This window comes from Mycteria americana, chromosome 2 (genome assembly GCF_035582795.1).
Source record: "Mycteria americana isolate JAX WOST 10 ecotype Jacksonville Zoo and Gardens chromosome 2, USCA_MyAme_1.0, whole genome shotgun sequence".
In the NCBI taxonomy this organism is placed as follows: Eukaryota; Metazoa; Chordata; class Aves; order Ciconiiformes; family Ciconiidae; genus Mycteria; species Mycteria americana.
The window spans coordinates 117,009,348-117,029,486 of record NC_134366.1 but is presented as its reverse complement, the minus strand read 5'-3'; the positions used below and the strand labels follow the sequence as shown (position 1 = coordinate 117,029,486).

The 20,139-nt window shown below is 40.8% G+C and overlaps 1 protein-coding gene across 1 annotated transcript in view; it reads right to left on the bottom strand.

Moving 5' to 3' along the window:
- Positions 1-17,771, bottom strand: part of SPIRE1 (spire type actin nucleation factor 1) — a 133,970-nt gene extending 116,199 nt beyond the window's left edge. The window contains exons 1-2 of the mRNA XM_075494332.1: positions 17,189-17,771; positions 4,612-4,646 (exon numbers count right to left, since the gene is read on the bottom strand). Coding sequence (XP_075350447.1) covers positions 4,612-4,646; positions 17,189-17,513 — 360 coding nt within the window. The 5' untranslated portion in view covers positions 17,514-17,771. The remainder of the gene's footprint in view (positions 1-4,611; positions 4,647-17,188) is intronic.
- Between the last annotated feature and the right edge of the window lie 2,368 nt (positions 17,772-20,139).

Here is a 20,139-nt window from a genome sequence, read left to right as displayed (position 1 = left end):
AACATGTCTACTGGCACTGGTCTACTAAAAAAAAAAAAAAGCACCTTAAAGCTAATTGATACGATACCTATCAGTACATACGACAGCTACCATAGATATGATAGCATGCCATTGATAGGTATCTTCTCAAGCACAATATAATAGAATTTATATAGAAACAGTTCTGCAAAAACTAAAGACCTGTGCAAATTACCTTATTCTCCCATCACTCTAGATCCTTTTCAGAGTCATATAAACTATATTTGCAGACTCTCACATTTAATCTCGTGATAAAACTGGGTAATTCTGTAGTTACCACTGGGTAACTACATAGGGAATACTTTCACGCTTTCAGATTCAAAAACACAAAACAGAAAAACATCAAAAAAACACCACCACCTAACTTAATGCTCCATGCTCTGCTATTTGTGCCTTTCACAGGCAAAACGTTCCCTGGAGGGATCAAAGTTACTGCAAGACCTAGTTTTCCACCAGCCATTATCTGAAATTGTCAGAAGACCAAGGCTGAAATCTGCCTCTGGACTCTTCCCCAGCTGATGGAAAGGTTTACCAGTGGCATCACTGGAATGAAGATTTCGTCATAAATCCTATGTGACTTTAGGGCATGTAGATTATTAAAAGGTACATCATACTACACTGCAAAATTACAAAGCCTTTACAAGGAACAGCTGAATTCTCTTAGAGACTCTGGACAGATGGCAGGATTTGACTATCACTAAATCAGCTTAGTCAAATACATTATTAGTTCTCCAGCCCAATATTCCCTGTGTATTCCTAATGAAACTGCTGAATGAAAAAGGCGATGTGCCAAGCTTATAGCAAGTAAACAACAGAAATGCATTTTCCTCCAAGATCAACCTGCTCCCGATGTGCTGTAAATGCTTATACAAATTACAAAAAATAAAGCTCCTCTTGAAAAAGCAGCTCATTACAAAACACAACAGATCAAAACTTAAATTCTACTTTTTTGTGTGTTTACTATTTAATCAAGTGTGTGTTAAGCTGTTTCTTTGTGACTATGCAGTAATTCAGGAGAATCAGGAGGTCAGACCAACTGCCACAGAACCACCACATCAATGAACAAGCGTAATGGGCTTTCAGGTATCTAAAATAACAGGTCCCTCAAAGGCTGGACATGCAGCTTCTCTGTGAGATAATTCCATCAGCAAGGGATGAGTGCTTCACTTATCAGAACTGGCACATAATGCTCAAGCATGACTTAATGCTCGCCAGAAAAGATGCATGATCCTACTTTGATTTCTAGAAGGCAACCCTGAGTTCCTGTTAATTCTCCTCTTAACAGCACAAGGAATCAAAAGATTCCATAGAATTACCAGATTTGCAACCAAGCATTCACACAGAATTCTATTTTTTCAATGCATAATCAAAACTGAATTTGATGGAAGTCACACTCAGTCATATTTTACTAAGAGAAATGATTCTCCTAAAAACATTTTTGCCTGTCCTCGTGCAGTGACATTTCTTCTCCTTTGTCACCGTAAGGTTAATGCTCAGGAAGTAGAAGGAAGTGATTATCACTGTGCATGACAAGGATTGTTTGCTGCAGCAATTACCCCTCAATCAGAATGTAACTTTTGTTTACACTCAACAGGGACAAAAAAATATGAAACTTAGATATTGGTATATGCTAAATACACCCATTTTACACTGCTTGAATTTTGAGCAGGTAACAGACTTTAAGGTAGGTGTGGCATTATTTTTAATGCAAAATTATGACACCTCTTTTGAAATCCTAACGTTCTGTGCTATTAAATACATGCTCTCATTTTCATCAGCATGAGAGATGCTTGATTTTGTTTGCATCAATACAATGAACTAACAAGTATATTCTTATTTGTGCCAAGCAAACACAGTATCCTTATAACCTATATATGTATTTCCCTAAATTCTAATCTGAAATATAGTCAATATTTCAAGTTCCCAATGAAAAGGTAAAAAAAAGCAATTTTAGCTCCATAGACAAGTACTATAATTTTCACTGTATGTTAAGATTTTTAATAATTAGAGATACATATAACTGATAGCTCATGAATAGAATGTGCATACAGAGCACACAAAGTCTCCCTAAAACATTTCTATAATTGATTCCTTTTGTGATTTGACATGAGCTGAATGGTGTTGAACAATTTATTCACCATGGTTTGGGACAGGCTATTTAATTCATTTCTGACTTTTAAACAAATGTGAGAGGTTGCATATATCTTTATATTAGCATAGATACTGGTTCACTACGTTAATCACATACAACAGGGCTGTGCTCAGTTAGGTGGGTCTTTTCAAATACAGGGCAATTAAACCCTCCTACATATGAATCACTTAGCATTCACAGAATACTTTCTGTATGAGTACTAAATGTTTACAAATGTGGCTGGCATATTTTATATAATCTTCACCACCTTGGTTGAGATGACTAAGGAGCGCTATCATTAGGTATGTAACAGAGTCATAGGCAGATGCAGATTTAAATAAGGTCACCTTATTCCTTACTCTCATCTTCCCATTATGGCTATGGCATCTGGACTCTGAACTTGACACACCACTCCTATTGCTAGCTTGAAATAAATGATGTACCAATTCAGGATAGTTTACATGTTTTGCAAAAATGTTACGATTGTTATTAGTTACGATTTTAAGAATTTTCCCACATATTCTAATACATTCAATCAGGCCTCTGTTTTCCACAGGAATAAAAAAAGTGAGATGGGCTGTCTCTGCTGAATTCCTAGTTCTGAAAAACACTAACATCATCAACTCCAAGTCTAAAGCTGCAGCCCCAAAGGAATTTTGGAGGAGGAAAAAGCACTGACTCCTTCACAGCCTCCTTCAAAATGACAAAGATAAACAGAAGAGTCAATATGCTAATGGTCACAGTGCTGCTTATTAGAGACAATTTAAAATGAAGCCTCTGTCTCATGGGAAATTCTAATCTGCTTTTCTTTCCAATCATCAACAAAAAATATTTTAAAAATATCAAAATTTAAAAACTCTTTTCCCATGGAAGATGAACTATAACATATCCAACTGACTCTCACTAGACATTTTCATTTGAAACAAAAGCAATTCTACTTTCCCAAAATGAAATACTTTATGTTTTGTTAAAAATATTTTAACAGGGGTTTATTGTCATGTGTATTTTTAGTGTTAGAGCCTTTCATTACCTTCTGTTAAAAAACACAAAGCAAAATTGTAAACAATATTTCATATGCAAAGCAAATGACACACTAGATTATCATTTGTAAATGAGGTACTAGACTTATGAACTGAGATTTTACAAATGCTGAAGCAAAACCAGGATGCATTTGCTTAAACTGAACTACACGAAGAAACAAAATGTGCCTGCTTCCAATTTCTGTACTTACATCAGTTAGGAATTACTCCTTACACTGCATCCTGCAGAAAGGACATTTCCTTTTTTTATTATTATTAATACTTTCAAAAATCTGGATGGCCTTAGCATTTTACCATTTGTAGTTGAATTAGATGGCCTTTCATTTTGTCTTTAAACCAGGCATTTTCATGCACAGTTTATCTGTATATAAACCATTCAGTAACAGCAGTTTGTCACCTTCATATATATTATTGATGAGAAAACAGACAACCCGCCAATTAAAATGCATGCACTTGCCCCGTCTCCAGGCTCAGCCTGAGGTACTGATAGGACAGCTGAAGTAAAAACTCAGTTTTACATTTCAAAGAAAGTTCAAAGGCAGTGAGAAAAGACTGCCCTGCAAAGGACACAGAAATTGTATTTATTGCTGGAAAAGTTTATTTAAGGAGTAGACTATATTATTTACTCTGTATGATAATAAAAATTATACTATTAGTCCGCATCTTGTTCAACAAGACGTTCTACTTAGTCTTCCTTTCAGTCTTGGACTAAATCTATGAATCTGACAAAATGTAGTTTGAACGTTCTTACAACGCTAGTCACAGCTTAGTATCAAAGATACAGAGTCAAATAATGGTCAAGATATAAATCAAGCAGATTTAACTGGATTTGTGTTTCTGTTGCTACCCCAGCAAGACATACAACAATATTTCTTGGGCCCCAAAATATTGCCAAGTGATAAAGTAAATGAAATATTAAAAGTATCTGAAATTGGGATGTCTTTAGATGGACAAACAACCCTGAGATCACTTGTCTTCTCTGCTTCCATCCAAATTCTTGGGTTAGCAAAAATCACCAAGCCATTCTATAAACACTAAGTATTTATTCCATGACCTTGTAAGTATAACAAGATAATTTATGCAACAGTAATTATCTAAAATAAAATATTCTGCTAAAAAATATCTATTTTAAAGAAATTAATATCAAACGAGCTTACACTGGCTGCATAACATACCTCTAACCTTGTTTTTAGAAAACCACATGGCCTTTCTTTCCTCTGTTTCTGAACGTACAACTAAATATCCCATGTTAAGACACATTTATGCAGCTGTTAATGCAAGTCATAAACACAATACACATTTCACGGTACAACTTTGCATTGATAACTCCACGCTATAAATGTACCACATTTAAACTATAAGTTAACAAAAAAGAGCTGAGCTAAATCAGCACTAGCAGAGAACACAAAATACTTCTCTTACCTCCATTTCTGTGCAGTGTAAACGGCCCGATTTATCTGTAATTGGGAAAAAAAAAAGTTTTCAGATTAACTAAAAGACAATGAACAAATAAAACTAAAAACTTGAGTCGCTTTTTTTTCCTGAGCAATTGCCAAATATTCTTTGCCTTACTTTAATCACACATTTCAATAATGTTTCCATTATATACGCATCACAGAATTAGCAACAAGAGGGCCCTGCCCTTTTTATTTGGATCCTTCACAATACTCCCTTTTAAAAAGATGTGTCTTTCATGCCTGGCTTCGTTATTTAAATTTTATGACTGATGCTTGGACATGGAGGGAACATGAAAACATATTGGCTTAAATTAAGCAGCAGCAAATAATTATTTCAAGAGAAAAAACAACATTAATTCATAAACCAGGGAAAAGCCACTGTTTCATCTGATACTTCTGGGATATCAAAGAGTTCAACAACAACGTGAAGTTCAAGCAAATTAAAGTTGAAACATTACTGTAATATTTTTGTAAGTCCCTCTTGTCAATTTTTGCATTTCCTCTGAGTTCAGAAACATCACTTTGGAATTTATACAATACAGAAAAAATAAGTTTCTGAATTGTTTCATCAAATTGAAATCTCAGTTTTCCCAAAGACAAAACATTTTGGTATAAAAGTGTAAGTGGCTTGACAGCTTACAAAAAATAAGACTGAAATTTCACAGCATATTAGGAAGGTGCCATTTCACTAAAGGAAGCAAGATTATGATTTCATATTAATAATTCATATTAAAGTAGGGTGAAGTAATTCTGACAGGATGATTTTCTGTTGGAAAAACGATATTCAAGGAAGTCAAGTATTCCACAGAAATACATCCATTTCAAAGGGGAGATATCCAAAACTTCAATTTCAAAGTGCACAGATATGAATTTTACTCTTTTTGTCTTTGCTTTTTGGCTGCATTGCACCCACACTGCTAGTCCAAAATTTGCAACTTTAGGCCTGATGGCACTCAGCCTAGGAAATGCATGACACGATCTTGAATCCCCACGTACTCAAAAACTAGAACAGCATGCGTTCACTTGACTGTGTGTACGCCGAGAGCATACGTTACAGGTGATGGTTGCTGAACACCACCCAGTGTAGCCGAAGGATTTACTGCAATAGTTAGGAAGAGCCGGCAATCTGTAGCCATAACTGGAAGGACTGTTTTGTCAGATTGGCTGGCAAGCCCAAGGAAGCTCAACCAACTGGTTAGCATAATGTTTGCACAGAGGAGCAATCGTGCTGACTTCATACGTTAAATCTGAACGGCACGCAAAACTGTTGGCACTAGGGAAGAGTCACCTCCTTAGAAAAAGATTAATTTTTCATATTGAACTGGTCACCTTCCCTTTGAAACTAAAGGTTAAGCACATCTTGGATGAATAGGAAACATCCACCTAGCAGAGTGAAAGTTGTTTACCTTCATTTTGAACTGTTGCCAATGCAAGCAGAATGCTTAGCACTGGTGTCTGACTTCCAAATGAAGAACAGAAGAGCGACTTAAAAAGGCAGCTTTTGCATCACGTATCAAAAGGACTGGTGATTCTGGTTGATTCACTTCAAGATCCACGTAAGAAACATTTTTTGTGTTTAAAATGGTAACATTCATGTGATTGGTGTAACTTATAAATGGGAGAAATTTACCGAGAACTTTTTTGAAATAATCCTATGATTATTAGCACATTTATGAATATTAGAGGCTACTTCTGTGAAACTCAAATGACAGATGACTAAAACAGTGTACCTCCATGATACAAGATGATACAAGACTAATTCACAGCAATTGAGTCAAGATGGGGGAAAAAAGTGTGCTGCCTTTTTGGGAAAAAAGTACTGTTTTTTTTTTTAAATTACTACTTCAGAAAAAAGTAGTAATTTTAAACCTATAACAATGCAAGGGCATACAGCAGGCATACAAACAAACCAATGTTTGCAGTCACTGATAATTTAAAATATCTTGGCTTGCATCTCCTATGCTCTAATCAAACAGGAGTCAAACTATCTATTAGATCCTCTTAGTAGCACAGACACAAAGTACTCATTGCTACACCTCATAGCAATGCTGAGATCCTATGAAGATCCTTTTAATAGAAGTCCTAACCAAGTCCTGAAGCACCAAACAAATAAATCAGCCCAGACCAAAACAAGTAAGGCAAAAATTCTATTTCTGAAAGAAATAGCAAGAAGCTTATCTCACAGCCTCTTTGACAGATCTTTTTTGATAAACTTCCATGAAAGCTGTTCTTCAAGGAAAAGCACTCAAATTTGGAAACCTTCCTTATTTCATAAATGGTACTATCAAAATTTACTACTGCTTTCAGAGCAAATAATAATTCTTTTTTGTTTTTATTATAAAAAAATGTAGGGAACATCTTAAACTGGATTATTTATTCCTATTATTTGCGAAGTGGACAACAACACAAGAGAAGGGCAACATTTATACCAGCACTTTAAAAAGCAATAGTATTGTCATGATTCCATGTCCTGGGGAAGAAAGGGGGAACAACAAGTAGTTTAAGTCTCACACCAGCTGAAATGCACGGCAGAAAGTATTCTAGACAGCTGCAAACTACTAACTGACTTACAACATTTTAATATTATATTCCACATTATGGTAATTATTAACCATACCATTCCATATCCCACTGTACCTTGAGTCCAGCTATACACTTAACAGATTTCCCTGAGCTGTTTGCAGTGACTTATGGGCCCACTCCTTCGGGAATTTCCTACATTTCTGAAGAGATCAGCATTAACAGTATTGACCCAAGAAACATGCACTTACTTGCATCTATCAAGACTGAAATGATTTGCTTTTGTATGGCCCATGCAAGCCAATTTACTTATACTGGCTTTACTTATACTGGCCGGGAGTAGAAATTTCTTCTCTCTTCAGCTGGTAAGACTGAAAAAGCAGAAACTCTTAAATGTAGCCTAAGGGTCACCCTTAGGCTGTATTCCTGTATTCCCTGTAAGAAGTCATAGAATAGTCTCTGTCTGCAAGCAGTATTAAGTGCTTATCTGGTAAACAGGTGAAGACTTACAAAATTATTTAAGCCGCTGCTTCTTAACATAGATCCAGACTTCACACCCATTCAACTACATACTAATCTGTGTAGCATTTTCACCACTCTTACTGCCCAAAAAAATTCAACAGTATTTTTCCATGACAGCTTTCCAATAGTGACTAATGCATTAATTACTAGTAAATAGCATAACTTTAATTGTCACATTAACTTCAATTTATAAACAAGCTAGAGTTTGAAGATTATATGGTGGTTGAAATGCAAAAAATTAACAGTTTTTGCAACAAGGAAAGAGACTTAAATTGGAGGTTTCCTATATCTCTGAAAAGTCTTCAGACAGACATATTTGCCAGCGAAAAAAAAAAAGAAGAAACCCCAAACCTTCACATTAATTTCTCATTCCTCAAAATTTCTATTTGAAAATTATTCTTATTTCAAACCCTCAACAAGAGGAATCATGCCAACCTTCCATCAAGCATTAGGGCACACTGTCTCATAGCTCAAGGCAGGAGCTTCAGGCTGCTATTTAGACCAGAAAAAATAATTCTTTTCACAAAATCTCTCAGAATGCTGTTAAAAAAAAGACTATACTCAATTTACCTATAGCCTGTGCTTCACTGAAACACAGTTTCCCTTCCTTCCAAGGATTAACAGGTCACAGTTAGAAAGAGTCTTCACAGATTTAAAAACAAATAGCAAGTATACCATGTACTGCTGCCACTAGTAAGCAGCGCACATTTAAGACAATTTTAAAAGCAGAATAGATAATTCAGCATGTTAAAATGGACTGACGCAGGATATTTGTAAGAAAGCATGCAGGATGTGCAAAACTATTTGCACTCCACTATCCGAAGAAAAATTAAGCTACAGAGTTGACACCACAACCACATGGCCGCTGTTTCAGCTATAACCAGCTACTCTAAAAGCCTTGCAGCTTAGAGCCTCGGAGCATCTTCCTAGCCTTCCTCTAGTGTCTCAGATTCCTCTGCATAGATCCAAAAGTGTTTGCTTCAAGACAGCTTCTTGCAGAATTGAAATTATTAGCACTGATTTTTAGGCAACAGTGTAGTTGATACACGCATTGGCAACAAACCTGAAACGCATTTTGTGTTAAAGATTAATATTCTAATTAAATGCCACAGCCCATATCAGCAAGTTTTGGGTGAAATCAAGCTGTTATTTCCACGACAGCAGAACTCAAGTTGCCTTCAGGAAAGACAGCCACTGCCCAATACGTACTGGAGGACAGTGGAAGAGGTGGCAGAAGAAGGAACACAGGGGCTAATCGAAGGAGAGGGAGCAAGGGAGAACATGGGAGTCACTAACTCAAGATCCACAAATTCAACAGTCTTTAGTCAGGCCCCTGAATTAACAATAAGTTGAATATGTATTTGTTTTCTAGCTTTTACGTCTTCAAGAGGCACCATGGCTACAATAGTAGACTTTTCCCTGCCCTTAAGAGAATGAGGAACTATTTAAAGGAAAAAAGTTCAGACTCCCATTTAATCATCTGATTGCAGGAACTGGAGCATTAGTTACCAAATCTGACAGGATTGTCAATACAAGAGTCAAGATTAGTACCAATAAAAGGAAAGAAGGAATGAAGAAGGCAAAGGCAACCAAGCAACATAAGGAAAAGAGATGAATATGCAAAGAACAGGATTCGTAATTAAATGAAGGGAGAGGAAAATATTGATTTAGCAGGAGTGAGCCAGACTTCTGGCAGAGGACGAATATTACAAGATACACAGAGGAGGACAGAGAAATCTTGCATGATAAAAAGAACCAGAAAAAAGTGAAAACGACAAAGACAAATATAGGTTAAGTATAGCTTAGGAGTAAGAGACGACAGGCTGCAGGGAAGAAGGTCAAGAAGAGCCAGAACATGTGGAAGTGGAAGGAAGCAGGCTGGATTAGGAGAGATAAGCGGAGACCCCTCAGAGCAGCAAGCAGAGAGACCCATGTTTTTAAGTAAAACACTTAGGCTTTGAGGATCAACATATCCTTCCTTTAAACTGTGTAATTAGAAGGCAACAAGAAATGGGGTGAGTCTTTACAGCTTGTGGCTTTTTGGATCTGACTCAAGATTTCTTGTATCAGCCTACAGCTGATGATTTAGAAATGGTATGCTTCATTTTTCAACTTGAGAGGAAAAAGGAAAGAGAAAATTTGTAATAAAATACAAGGAAAATTCTTCGAGAAGTTACTAGACCAAAGGCAGCCAGGACTTTCCTTCACTGTGTCAATCTTTTTTCATGTCTTCATCTTTCCCCATTCAACACTTCACTGAAGTTACTCTTCACTTTGTACAGTCATAAGCAATCCTCTGGACATTGCACAAAGCAAAGGTAGTAACTAAGAGGTCTTCAGTGTTAATACCCAGTTAAATTTCGTAATAAAAATTATTTTTAAATAATATTCTTTAATTACAAATTAACAAATCCATACTACTTTAGTGCTACCTTCTAAGATACAACTAAATGGTCACTCTCTGTTTTGTCCCATTTCTACACTGCACAAGGAAACCGGCTGTGGTCACCATACAATTCTTTCTATGTTCCACTGCTCACCCTCTTTAGCAAACCTGTAAGTTTCCCTAGGGATCACATCAATTTTTGTTATTTTAAGATAAATACTGTGGTAGATATGCATCTCCAAGTGCTGCTGAACTCTATCCATAGCTGCCAGTCTCTTCTGCAGATGCTTACGTACAGATACTACACTCACTTTCCTCTGACCTGTCCAGGTAGCAACCCTTCCCAAAAAGTGTGAATTTGCAGAGTCCACGTCTCAATTTTTTTTTTTTTAAAGTTCTGTTACTCTAATCATATTCTGATTTTTCCTGGAGCTATCCACTTGCTTGCTCATTCAACAAGTATGTGTGCTTGTGGCAGAATTCTGACTCCATTGAAGTCACCAGTAGTTTTTGCCATCATGTTTGATGGATCCAGAGTTTCAAGCAGGTTACAGCTTTTCTAAATTGATAACACAGGACTGTTGGATCTGTTAAGAACTTTCACCAGCTGTTAATAAAGTCTCTCAAGTAGATGCAAAAGTAGTTCTCTTAATTCTTCTCTACCTCAGCTATGTCTTTGCAGTCTTGTATTTACACTGTACAAACTGACTCATCTCCTTTTGTTCCTCTTAAAGTGCACAGTAATAAAATTCAATAACACACTCATAGTTGCGTGTGTCACGCAAGCTAGCTTAAGGTTTTATCAGGAATAGAACAATATTCGTTTTGTCTCCTTACCGGATCCAATGCTGTAATGTGATAAATTAATTCAGAAACAAGGAGTGAACACCCTCCAGTTTCCTTTTACCAGATGTCATGAAAAAGCTTCCCCACTTTTATAAAGATATTTTCATTACCCACATAGATCCAGGATGTTATGTACCTTTAATCTTCTTGTCACCTGCAACATACTTACTGCACACTTGGCGAGTGCAGGCACACTCGGGTCACACTCATTCACAACGCTGCTGCCGTGCGGGTCGTTTTCACTGCCTGTCACTCTGATCACATCTTGCTCTCTGAATCGTCCTGTTAAAGGTGTGCACTCTCTCTCTCTCTCACACATCATACACAGCTACCATATTCATTTTCAAAGCCCTTCTCATGCTACCCCAGTCCTACCCATCACCTCTCACTGGGTACTGTGGCGTAAACTGTCACCTCCAGCTAGCCCCTGAAGTTGGACTCCATTACCCACTACCTTTTTTTAAAAAAAAAAGAAAAAATAGAGAAAAGCATCTTTGTTCTTTCTCCAGTGATGTTCCATAGGGACATCATATTAACTTTCTGCAACATCATGGCAGATGTCTCATTTTTCACTCTACTCTTCAATCCCTGTTAACAGTGACAACTACAATTCCACTTTCCTTTCTATAGCAAGATTTTTACTGCACTAGTCAAGAAAACCTCCATTAAATTACAAATGTGTTATCTTTTACTTTAAATCATTATGAACATCAGGAGCCCACAATTCCTCAAAGTTCTTTGCTCTTAAGTTTTCTTGAGGAACAAATGCAGATTTCAGACAACACCAAATTAGTCTTTATTCCTTCACTGCCTACTTACCATCTTCAACATTTCTGCATACAAATATAGGTAACCGAGGTCACCTATCACTGTTGGCAACTTCCTTCCATTTCTTTTGTGCAGGCATTCGGAATATGCTTTTTTTTTTTTTTTTGCCAAAGACATTGTTTTGTTATGTTGGGATTTTTTCTTTGCTTATTTTGTCCTCCCCCACCAGAGCTGTCTACAATAGGGTCCCTAGCCATCTGCCTACATTCACAAAGAGCCCACGTAACCCCCAGTGCACAGGATGCATCAGCATAAGCCATGACTGGAAGCATTCCAGTTCACCCTTACGTACTGGGAACCACACTGATGGCAGAAAGCCTAGCATAAATAAGGCCTAAGCTTTCTCTCTTCCACAGATCAGCAGAGCAAGCAACCAGAGATAAATTATCAACTCACCGAAGCTCCTCGCTGCTGTCTAGTGCCATTTTCTTCTTACCTTGACTTCCAACATTAACATATCTATATAGATATATATAGAAATCTATCTATCTTAAAACTCTTGCAGGAAAAGGTGAGGCCCAATAAATCAAACCTTACTATTTTTAAATACAGATGTTTCTGAATACCCTTGAACAAAATCTGAATTCAGAGCATAATTAAGTCTTAATTCTAGAGGTACTATTTATTTTAGCAGTATTCATAGCAACACCTGTTTTGAAATTTGAACAGCAAGCAAGGCTACTCCCATCCATTATCTTTCAAAAGGGTCAACGAAATTATAAGTAAAATGTCAGTACATTCATTTTCCTCTAAAAATCCTGCATATTTTTCCTCAGCGCTCCACAAGACTGACAGATGAGATTTTAGCTCATGTGCATCAAGACATTTGCATTTATTCTTCCTATATTTCTCCATGCTACCTTCCAATACCTGGGCACACAAGGGTGTAAGAAGGACATGAAAGTCATTAAAACTGCCAAGGCAATGTAAGCTATTCCTCTCCAGCATGTCTCACCCTCTGAGTCCCGTGAAAGCCACCATGCGGTCAACTTTTCTGTGATCTTTTTGATTCAAAGCCAGAATACTCCATGCAATATGCTCTCCCGCTGAACGCCTGGCAGATTTCCAAGAGAAAAACCTGCATAGTACTTGCTTCTGATAAAACCAGCAGTAATTTCCCTCTGTGCTTTCTCCTCCAGTGCTGGAGGACAAGGCAAAAGAAGGGCCACTGACACTACCCGCAGAGGCACGCTTGAAGAAGGGAGAGGGAAGGCCGAGGAGCGCCGCATGCATGCCAGCCCTCAACAGCCAACGGCTGAAAGCGAGCACGGTTTGGTTTTCCAAATACCCGCCTTCACCCCTTTCTGAGATCCTCACGGCCGTTCCTCTTCAGGAGCTCAGTGCAATGCCCAAAATCAGTGGCTGCCTTTGCCAAGTCAGGGATCTGGCACTAACAAAACACGTGAGGAAAAGTCTGAGTTTTTCCAAGCCTGCTCATCCCCAAAACTGTCCTGCAGGAAGGAGGCAGCACAGCCAGTGTGCTGAGAAGTGACAGCCCCTTATCCGGCTCGCAGTGACAACGTGACCCCGATGAAACAGCCTCCTGTGCCCTATGGCATTCCGCTGCCGCTAAATACTAGGCATGAGGTCGATCGCCAGCTCTTGTGTGGGTTTTCTACTCCTGTATCTATCACTTCATTATTGCTTCAGGTTTATAAAAACGCTTGTAAGTACTGCTCTGCAAGAAGAGAGCTTGGAGGAGTCAAACCACATGTTTACACCAAACATTTTAGCTCTTTCAGAAGTTAGTTTTTATTGCATCCGGCACTTTACTAGATGCCACTGTTAGCTCATTTCATATAAATTGCAAGTAACAAAGAGACGGCTAAAACCCCCATTAGGTGAAGTACATTCTACCCTGTATCTCCAATTTCATCGTGGGTATTTCTAAGCAACCCGTATTTCTGTGGTATTTAGATGTCAGACAGTTACAATGATTCATACTAAGATGACCACAGTGAGCTCTTCATTTTTTGCATACTCATGTTTATTTCTTACTCACTTCAGTTCTGGCAAAACGATAAAAGGTTTGCAACACACCATGAAAACATCGCTTCGTGAGAGTCTCCAAAGCAAACTCTGTGACACGGCTGCATTTGCTCCTGACTTCCCCCGAGCTCTGCTGACAGGCATGACTGATCACATCGTTCTTCACAATCCTGAACAAAGCCCGAATGTTTGCTACCCAAAGACACCATTCTTCGGGGACTCCTTTATTTGCCCACACAGGATCCTGTTGTTTACAAAAATAGACACTAACAGCCAGTATTTATTCCTGTGAATTATCCAAACCTATGCACCAACCTACAGCTATACATTTTTTATGTATCGCTATAACAAAATAGCTTTACAGCTTGAAGCGTTAACCCGCAGAACCCCTATTGCTCTAACAAACCTCCTGACACAGGCATTTAAATCCAAGTTGTCTGAAATACAAAGGCAGGAAAACAATTAGCAGGAATCCTTCCTGATCCTCCTATTGCCAGGGATTCAGGTAATATCAATGCTTACATGAAAATGAACAACTGAGTGACATTTTCATTCTTAATCATTTTACTTCTATTTAACCAAAACCTTATTGATTTTTTTTTTTTAAACAAGATAACCAAATATTAATAGACCACGTGGATAAAACTGGAAAGATCTGAGAATCAGTCTCTGGTTTTGGTTACGGATGGGGATTGAACTCCAAGGTTGTTTTTCTGCTCCGGTATCAGTGAAACTCATCTTTGTTTCCTATCTCAAGGCCATTTTATTCAATTTCTAGGTATTTTTACTCAGAATTTCCAGTATCGTGCATTAACCGGAAAACTGCTTCACAAGAAACAGCTTTGGAAAAGTACCATCAGTTTCTACATAATCAGTACTTCTTTTTAAGAAAACTTTAATTTGTATCTCAAGTAAAATTAATTCAGCCAGACAGCTTCAGGGCCTATGCTACAATGTACTCCTCCCCAAGTCATAGCATCAGGGCAATGGTTCTTCTTAAGCTCTCGTTGCTACTAAGCAGAATACATGAGCCTAAGAATAAATACCTGTTCAAGAGGCTCAAGCTGAAATTGGCTCAGAAAGCTCATTAGTCATCACCTAAGGACACTGCAGTGAGCAATGAGGAAAAGAACTGGGACAGTTCAAAAGGTATCAAGGAGAAGCAAGCCTACTGTCACCTCTTCAATATTCAGTAAAGTGAATTACCAACATTCGCTGTATCACACACATTATGTTTTCCAGTGAAAACCTGCTACAGGTTCCACAAACCAAAGAAGAATAAAAGCCAACTGACTAGGACCACCTTTGTTTCATATTGTTGACAGTTACTCCCACGAACACACAAAATCCTTAGTGAAAGCTTGATGGCTGAGCAATGGCCTATATTGCAGAAGTCTACTCAAAGTTAGGGAGATGAAGACGACCAGGGGCAGGGAGAGGATCCCAGGAGGAATACTGCCTCCTTTCAAATCCAGGCGCCTACCAGCCTGCGGCTGATGCAAAAGTGGGATCACCGAGTATGGTTTAAGGATAGACATCTGGCAGAAATCTCCTCTCCTCCTCTTTTCTATTATACGCACTGGAGGGGGTACTCTCCCTGGGTTATCTCCCCCTCATGCTTTCCTGGGAGGTCTTCACAGACTGGTTATCTTTATATATACATATATTATATATATACATATATATACACACATATACACACACACGCACATATGCACACTCTCTAAGATTTTCAAGAAATAAGCACACATATGTGGTGTTAACATATACAACGCAACAGATACAATAATAAGCTAAAAAAAAAAAAAAAAAAAGAGATAAGAGAAAAATAGTTAGGGCTGGAAGATAAAAAAAGAAGTCTCATCTATCCAAAGATTTAAATGCGGGATCAACATACGCAGGTTAGCACGTTAACTAAAACATTTTAGAAGACTAATGCAAATGTGGCATGCAGCTTTAGCATAAACTAAACATGCTGGATGTCACTGAGGGGCCTGAACTTTATATCCAGACATATCCAACACCCTCCTATGGGCCATTAAAGATGTACTGTAAGAGGAAATAGAATAAGCCCACAAACAGCAAGGAAAAAGCAACAAAAGGAAGAAATACGTAGTAAATCAATATATTTCCTACAGTAGGAAAGAGAAAGGAAGAAGTCTGATATCTTCTCAAAACACTGGAAGTAAAAGCAGCACACAATATTCAATACAGAACTCTTCAATGCTCTTGTGACATGCAAATGCCTTGGTCAGGAAAGTATTTTCCTGGAACTTCTGGGTGTTGGTCTGGCATTTTATTAACATTAAAATAACCTATTTTTTTAAATAATTGAAAAAGCACATCAGATCACATTTAGATGGAAGTCATTATTAGACTCATTCCAATTGTGGAACAAAATTATGTCCCTTCTTCCACTGAGTATACTTTGATATTTGCATGTACCACTAGCTCCAAACTGGATTACTGCAAATCTCGGCCAGCAGACTTTTCAGACAGGCACTCTGTTAAAAGGCTTCATTAAATTGTAACACCAGGCATAATATCCACGTTCTAAAGGCTGAGGGCTCAACTAATCCCATTTTGTGAATTTATCATTGCCTTCTGCTTCACATAGCTTTAAAACACCAAAACCTCCGTCTTCCTGGAAAATTCAGTGACGTTGAATGTGGACTAGGTTGATGCTGGGGAACACCATCGTCTGTGTGATAACTGATCACAACCCTCTGCTGCCTACCTTTAGTTTCTTTTCAGAAATCAAGCTTTACTTGCAACAAAAAATATTCCTTCCCACGTTCATAATCAGAAGCTTTGAAATGCCGAGAAACTGACACGCGGCCTTCTTTTCCTTTCCAATGCAAAATCTGTTTTCCTGGGTATTTTAAAGAAACAGATGGTAGGTGCTAAGCCCCCAGTAGGTGTACACAGCTGTCTTATTCACTTAACGTCAGCATACCTCTAAATTGATCTGTTTCTAATAGGTGCCTTTTGATGCCAAACTATTTCTGAAAGGGTAGGATGAGCAATACGGCCAAAGGAACTCCAAAAGCAGGCGCTATAGGTGCGGATGACACAGTATTACGCACCAGAAGACGACGCAATTATAAAACACTAAAGCCGCATTCACCTCCCCTGTACCCACACGCAGGCGATTAAATTCCAGGCGACGGTTTCTACCTTTCCACGCACGAAAGCGAGATGGTGCAGGGACACACACACACACACACACACCCCCCACCCGCCCCTGGCACGGCTGAGGAGCCGAGCGCTCGCTCACCGCAACCCGCCGGCGGGAAGGAGACCGTCTCCTCCCGGCTGCCACAGCCCACGGACAAAGGCAGAGGGAGAAGGGCGCCCGCCCGCACCCGACACCCGGCTGCCGCCGTTGCTGGGCCGGGCCGTACCCGGGGGGCTGAAAGGGGTCGGTGGCGGCGGCGGGGCCCGGCCTTACCTGCGGCGGGCGGGGGCGGCCGGTGGGGCTCGCCCTGCTCCAGGGTGACGGCGCCGTCCCGCCAGACGCGGAGGTGGGCGGCCGCCCCCAGCCTGGCGGCGGGGGTCTCGCCGCGGCGGGCGCGGGCCCGCAGCGAGCCGCAGCACTGGTAGCACACGGCCCACGCCTGCTCCTCGTTGATGGGCTGGTTGTAGAGCCTGAGGATCTCCTCCAGCGACAGCGCCTCCGGCTGCCCGCCGGCCCCGCCGCCGCCGTCCTCCTCCTCGTCGGCGGGGCGGGAGGCGCCGGGCTGGGGCTCCGCGCCGCGCTCCCCCGGCAGCGCCATGCCCTGCCTCCGCCGCGGTGCTCCTCAGCTCAGCGACCGGCCCCGCCGCGGCGGCGGCGGCTGCTGCTGCTGCTGCTGCTACTTGCGCTGCTGCTGCTGCTTGTGCTGCTGCCGCCCGGTCCCGCCGTGCTCATCCTCCCCGCCCCGCTAGTGCCACCAGGCCGCCGGACAGCCCGGCCCGCGCAGCAGGCAGGCAGCGGCCGGCCGGCAGGAGGAGCGGCGCCCGGGCCGCCCGCCGCTGCCACCGCCGCAGGGGGAGACAGCTCATAGCAACGCAATGGCGTCCTCGCCCGCCCCCGCCGCCAACGGCCGCCGCCCGGCGCCGCAGCGCCCCCTGCCGCCGCAGAGCCGGCCCGGCCGTAATGGCGGGCGGCGGCCTGGCTGCGCGGGGCCGGGGAGGGCGGCATTTGCTCCGGGGGCTGCCAGGGCGCGGCAGGGCTGGCACGGCAACCTCCGTGTCCATCGGCAGTGCCGAAATCTCCTTTCGAGACGCTAGGCTTCCACGTCTGCCTTAGACACGGATAACGATGCGGCGTTCTTCTCTCACAACCCTCGGGCCGCCGGTTCGGCGCCGAGTGTTGGTAACAAGCACCCCCAGAAACAAACGACTCCAGCAGGAAAGCAGGATGACACCCTTCCGCACCCCCAATAGTTACACGGAGACCCTAACCCACATCCCCATCATGGATGCTTCGGGTTCCAAAGAAGAGCGCTAGCAAGTCCCTGTTTTCGCAGCAGGAAAGTGGGGGTGACCACCACAGTCTGCCCTTGCAACGCAAGCACCCCGTGCTGCAAAGCTTCCTCCAGCAAAGCTCCATCCCCTGCTGCAGCAAGGCCGGAGATGGACGCCAAGGGTGCACAGAAAGGCTGACAGCCGTTGAACCAGCGTGGTCTGGAAAGGGCCAAAAAGGGAATCACCTTCCACGTAGCTAGGAACTGACCTTCCTGCCCCGCAACACGCCTGGGCACCAGCACGCACAGCGTGCCCCTTTGTGCCAGCCTCTCCCCAGGCCCGTACCAAGGGAGCGAGCACTGCACACACAAAAATCGGCTTCCTGTTGTAGAGACTATTGAACTTAAAACTCACATCAAAAAACATTTCTATGTTTGTTTTTCTTTGGTATGCTACTATTTCACCTACCATATGTAAAAGGAAATTAAAAGTTTCCCCTAAGGACCTGCTTTATACGAAAGACTGAAGAGTAGAAATGACAAGGTGGCATCATGCAGTGTCCCCCTTCTGTACCCACAAAGTACTGCGCGCTAGAAAGGCCAAACAACGCCCAGCTCTAACCAGTGAGCTCCTGCTTCGTACTTCACTTTCAGCTGTATTGAACACGGGTGCTTTTTTCCTCTTGGAGTGACATACATGTGTGTACCATACTAGTTGTATCTTACTGGAGCAGTGTATTTAAATAAAGCTATTTAATTTAGCAATATCCACCATACGCTATGATCCAGCCTTCCACATTGTGTTAGCTATAATTGTACTGTCCGAAGCTTTGATCAGGGTCCTGTATGCTGTGTAACAGGCAAATGAATATGTTTTGATCTTTCAGGTATAAAAAGAAAGATAACGCAAAAACAGATTTGTAAAGTATTTGAAACCTGTTAGCAGCAGGGCCAGCAAGTACATAATGTACTCAAGTTAAAACCCAAGTGCTGCAGTAGGCAGTATTTAACACTTCTGGAAAAAAGATGAAAATAGTGTCACACTACAACACGGCTGATTAAATGTAGATGCAAAATGCCAATGTTCACTCCTGCTGTATATCTTGCAAGCTTCTCTAGGATTAGGGTTTTTTTTTTGCTCCAGCACCAGCAGAAAGAGTTGGATCTTTCTTACAAGTAGAACAAAAGGAGGCGGACATGGATAATCAAAGATATGGAATGGCTTCTACAGAAGAAATCAAATAGTTTTGGATTCTTCAGCCTCAAAAAGAGACGGCTGGAGTCCACGTGGTGAAAAAACACGAGAGGCATGGTATGGAGAAGTTCATTAAGTCCAATCGCTTGCAATTTCTCAAAGCATGAAGACTAAAAGACACTCAGTAAAATCATCATCCATAGGTTTAAGACAAACAAAACCACGGATGGATCATTAAGTATGGATCAGAGTGTCAGAATTAGACAAAATCATGAATGGTTGTTAAGCAAAATGGCCTGGCTACAACTTCGACCTCAGAAACTTCCTAAGCTAAAGTCAGGAAAAAGGCATCAGGTTAAACCACTTCATCTAACCCAGCACAGCTATTCACGTATTCAGGTATCCAAGTCTCAATTTTAAATGTTAAAAAAAAAAAATCATTAAATTCATAGATTAACAAGATTACCTGTACCTGACTGAACTGTTCTTAGAAGCTGAACACGGAAGCTATCGCTAGGTCCAAGAGAGGCAGAAATAAATTTTGTTGTGGAAGGGACACATGCTTAGACATCAGTATTTCTGGATCTCAGTCACTCACAAAGTACACCCTGGACATTACGTGGAGAGGAAAGGCACAACAGAGTCTCTTACCCTGGAGAGGTAAAACAGACTTTTTTCTAAATGAATTCTCACACCAATTCAGAACTGCAGAAGAGAAGCTAGCATTTTATGCACACATTTTAGTACCTTGACCCACAT